General features: G+C 43.6%; 1 protein-coding gene across 1 annotated transcript; it reads right to left on the minus strand.

The window, feature by feature from the left end:
- Nucleotides 1–2,207: 2,207 nt before the first annotated feature.
- Nucleotides 2,208–3,994, minus strand: LOC140989435 (uncharacterized). The gene is made up of 2 exons (XM_073458638.1): nt 2,952–3,994; nt 2,208–2,865 (listed from the first exon to the last, which is right to left on the minus strand). The coding sequence occupies exons 1-2, from the start codon at nt 3,992–3,994 to the stop codon at nt 2,208–2,210; spliced, it is 1,701 nt and encodes a 566-aa protein (XP_073314739.1).
- Nucleotides 3,995–5,137: the final 1,143 nt, after the last annotated feature.

The following is a 5,137-nucleotide window of genomic DNA, read 5'->3' on the forward strand; positions in this document are numbered from 1 at the left end:
GTAAAGGTCATGGCAGTGCCCTAAATGCTATGTTTATGATATTATGATTATTTTTAATTGATTATGAAATGTTCATGATTAAATGATGATTTTTAAATGTCTATTTGATTTTCATGGTTTAAGGAAGACATCTAAAATACATGTTGCATGCTTGGTTTCAAAATGGAAAATGTAAATATTATTCTGGATTTTTCTAAAGTGATGTGAATGAAAAAGGTTGAAGGATGTGAAGTGATTGTGACTAATTCGTTAATGTTGGCGACGTCGTGAGGGTTATGGTCCCAGTGGGAGCCCGACGATCGTATTTCCATCATTGCGAATATGTGGTAACGGTTTTGTGGTAACGGAAGAATGGGAATATCATGAGGGGAAAAGGCCCCAGAGGGAGCCCATTTATGGGAAAAGGCCTCAGAGGGAGCCCCGACGATCGTATTTCTATTCGAATCATGATAGGCCAGGGCTCAGTTAACCGGTGAGAGTGTTGCTGGTGTCCCCCGCCGCCCAGTACTGTGGTTATATGTAGATGGATCCATCGACCTTCACGATCATGATCAGGAAAGTCACAATTTTCGATCTGAATTCAACAAAGAAAAAGGAAATGGAAAAGGAAAATGTTCATGATCATGTTAAAGGTTTATGCCATGTCATGTTGAGGAAAAAGTTAAAGTTTATGTTTGCATGTCATGAAAAGTTATTTTACGTAAAAGTATTTTCACTGTTGTATGTGATTTTATACGTATTATTTGCTATAAAGATTATGGTGTGTTGAGTCTTTAGACTCACTAGGTGTGATGGATGCAGGTGAGTTTGAGGGAGGTCTTGACGGATGAACTGACTGGACTGATGGCGCATACAACCCGAGGACCAGCACTTCTATTATTCCGCATTATGACTTTTGACTCATGATTTAGGATTAAAGATTTTTAAGATTATTTATTTAGGTTTTGAGAGATTTTTGAGATGTTTAGTATGGGATTTACTTTTCAAACTATTGCTTTTTAGGTTTGGTAAAACATTTGACGACTTCGTTTTATGACTATGTCACTTGATTTTTAAAATGTTAGTGGATTGATGTTTTATTTTAAAAGGTAAAATATTTTATTAAAATATTTTCATGGAGTTTAAGTGAGGGGTCGGAAAAAAAAAATTCTAGCACTTTTAAAGAAATAAAAAGGGCAGGACGTTTCAAGGGCTATCTTCTCTGTTTCACTGTAATTCAACTCGGCTCCTCGAAGGGCATGACTGACATAATATACTGGTTTTTGATCAACTCCTTCTTCCCGGATGAGCACAGAGCTAACAGCATACTCAGTAGCAGATAAATAGATCCATAATTTCTCCCCGGGCTCTGGTTTTGCAAAAACAGGCAACTCGGCCAAATGTTTCTTCAAGTCTTGAAAAGCTTGCTCACATTTGTCATCCCAGCCAAATTTTTGCGCTTTTCTTAGAACTTGGAAGAATGGATAACTTCGATGAGCAGACCGAGAGATGAACCGGGATAGAGCAGCAATCCTCCCGGTCAATTTCTGTACTTCCCTGATAGACTGTGGGGAAGGCATTTCGATCACGGTTTTGATCTTCTCTGGATTTACTTCAATTCCTCGATCAGTTACCATAAAATCCAAAAATTTTCCACTCCTTACTCCAAATACACATTTAGCTGGGTTATGCTTTATGCCATACTGATTCAGGGTAGAGAAGGTCTCGGTCAGATCACTGACGAAGCAAGAAATCTCCCGGGTCTTGACCAGGATATCATCCACGTACACTTCAATGTTCCTGCTTATTTGCTTTTGAAACACCCGGTTCATCAAGAGTTGGTATGTGGCCCCGGCATTCTTTAGTCCAAAGGGCATAACAATGTAGCAGAAGGTGCCCCCGTAAGTGATAAAACTGGCTTTATCTTGATCTTCAAGAGCCAAGGGGATTTGGTGGTACCCCTGATAAGCATCTAGAAAACTCAATAACTCGTATCCGGAGGTTGAATCCACCAGCTGATCAATCCGAGGGAGTGGATAACAGTCTTTGGGGCAGGCTTTATTCAGGTTCCTGAAATCGACGCACATTCTCCACTTTCCGGTGGCTTTTGGAACGAGGACTACATTTGAGAGCCAAGTAGGGAATTGGACTTCTCTGATGTGACCGGCCCGCAACAGCTCTCCCACCTGCTCTTAAATGACCTTATCTTTTTCAGGGCCGAAGTGCCTCTATTTCTGTTTCACAGGTCGGGATCCCGGGAGGATATTTAATTTATGCTCTGCCACTTGGGGTGAGACCCCGGCTAGTTCCTGTTGAGGCCAAGCCAAAACACTAATATTAGCTTTTAAACAGTTTAAGAAATGTATCCGGGTGGAAGCATTGATGTCTCGGGCCACCCAGGTGTGTTTTCCTGGCTCAAGCTCTACTGCTTCATGTTCTTCTTCTGCAACGAAATGCACCTCCTTTTCTCCAACCAGTTTTTCCTCTTTCTTCCCCTTGTCCTCTCTCCTTGTCCTTTTTTGATCTACTCGGACAGTTTCCCCATAGCACTTCCGAGAAGAGGGTTGATCTCCCTTGACCTCCCCTACTTGTCCTTGTAATGGAAATTTAATCTTTTGATGATAGGTGGAGGCCACAGCTCTCATCTCATTCATAGCGGGCCTTCCCAAAATAATGTTGTATGAGGACGGGGCATCCACCACTATAAAGACTGTCATCACAGTTTTTCTCAAGTCCCCGGTCCCCAAGGTCAGTGGCAGGGTGATTTCCCCTTTAGGGTACACGGCATGTCCAGCAAAACCAAACAGGGCAGTCTCAACCGCTTCTAACAGATATTCGTGCAAATCCATTTGGACCAGCGCTTCTTTAAAGATGACATTAACAGAACTGCCATTGTCAACAAATACTCTTAATACATCATAATTAGCCACTCGGGCTTGGATAACAAGAGCATCATTGTGGGGTAGACTGACTCTGATCCCCTGAGGTCTTCTGGGCCAAAGCTGATAACTGGCTCGTTTCTCCCACTCCCATCAAGCTCCAAGCACTCTCTTCTGCTTCTTGCCTTCCGAGCCCGGTTGGAATCACCGTCTGTGGACCCTCCCGAAATCATCTTTATTACTCCTCGGCTTTGGGAAAGGCCCTTCCTCTCTGCTTGTCTACTCTTTTCTTCCCGAGAATTCGCTTCCTCCCTTCTACTTCCGCTCGGGATGTCTGTTGACTTTTGAAGAGTATTAGGTCCGGGGCGTCGAGACAACCAAGGTGGTTGTCTAGACTTATCTTGGGGGGGGGGGGGGGGGGGGGGATGAGATGCTGGCATAGACCGCCTAATGGATTCTTTACTTAAAGTTCGGCACTCATTCATGTTGTGAGAACACTCTTTGTGAAGGGTGCAAAACCCTATCTTTTCTGGTCTTGGTGCCCTCGCCATTGGATTGGGAAGCGGGGCTATGTCTGAACTGCATTCCTGAATTTCTCGATCCCGGGCAATTCTCAAGGGAACATGAGAGAAATATCCCGGACCATTTTTCTTGTGAACTCTCTCCTCGGGTCTAACAACTCGGTCTCCCCTCGATCTTTTCAAGGCCTCTCTTTTTTGATTCTGCGCCTCTTCCTTGTTGATATACTTTTCTGCCCGGGATAAAAGATCTTCAAAGTCCCCGGGCAATTTTTTGGTCAGGGACCGGAAGAAATCTCTCTCCCACAATCCTTGCATAAAAGCTGTGACTTTTGTCTCTGGAGCACAGGCGGGGACCTCCAAAGCTTCTCGATTAAACTTCTTGATGTAGGCTCTCAGAGTTTCATCTTGGCCCTGCTTCACCTCAAATAGACTAAAGGCAGTCTTCTTGTATTTCTTGCTGCTGCTAAACTGATGCAAGAATACCTTTTGAAAATCTTCAAAGCAATGAATGTTTCGAGGTGTTAGCCCTTCAAACCATCTTCGGGCTGAGTCTATCAAGGTTGTCAGAAATAATTTGCATTTAATTTGATCCCCATAACAGTGTAGCATGGCCATGTTTTCGAATATGGCCAGATGTTCTTCAGGGTCAGAACTTCCATTATAGTCCTTAACCCTGACTGACTTGAAATGCCCGGGAAGTGGTTCCCGGATGTTGCCATCAGAGAATGGGCAACCCTTTACAATTTGAGCATTGCACTTAGAAACAACTTGCCCTTCCAACACTCTCACCTTCTTTCTCAACTCTTCCAACTCTTATGTCACAGTGGGAGTCTTAGAGCCTGCACTTGACTCCCTCTCCTCCTCCCTTCTTGCTTCATCCTGCTCCTTTTGTGCACGCCCCTGTTCTTGTTTGGGCCGAAAAAAATATTAACAAGGGGCTTTTTTGCCAAGGCTGCTTCCACGGCATCGGATACAATTTTAGCCAAGTCCTCCGGTGTCAAGTTAATAGTAGGCCGGGACCAGTGGGTGGCGGGCCACCTGCACCAGAAAGATGAGTGTTATTTTCTTCCTGGATTCGAGAGGTGTCTTGGTTCGTCCTTCTGGTAGGAGCCATATCAACGTCTTAGAACTCTATTTCCCACAGACGGTGCCAATGATGTAACCCGGGTAAAAGAGATGAGTTGGGTCGGTTACTCTACCGGATTTGCTATCAATATATCGAGGGAAATGTGAGTTGGACGTCCGAACTAAAAAACTTCTCTCCTCCCTTGATCGGCTTGAGAGATCTGCGAACAAGAAAGTAACCACGTGAATGGGCGTCGGAAGGGTGTCCGGCGTGACCACTCCGATGCTTAAGTCAGTAGAGAACTCAAGCAAGAAAACCAATGAAATCAAGTGATGGCTGTGTAATTGGTGTAGAGAGTGGAGAGTAAATGAGTAATAAATTAGAGTATTTAATGTGTCAATTAATGTCTGAATAGGGAATCAATGCAAGTAAAGAACCTGGTATTTATAGTAGAGAACGTAATGATGACCTCGTTCTTTGTGCTGATCATTAATTATAGTAGGGTGGCTAATTACATCCTATTATTCTGACACGTCAAATCTAATATTAGTCACATCCAGCCCAACTGATTCTGTCAACCATTTATGTTACTGTCATAGATAGGTCGGCTGTGCACACTCTATCAAGTCGGCGTAATTAAATGCATCACTCATATCGAGATGGTCAGGATAGAATGCTTTTCGGGGAACCAC

Source organism: Primulina huaijiensis, chromosome 12 (assembly GCF_012295235.1).
Source record: "Primulina huaijiensis isolate GDHJ02 chromosome 12, ASM1229523v2, whole genome shotgun sequence".
Lineage (NCBI taxonomy): Eukaryota > Viridiplantae > Streptophyta > Magnoliopsida > Lamiales > Gesneriaceae > Primulina > Primulina huaijiensis.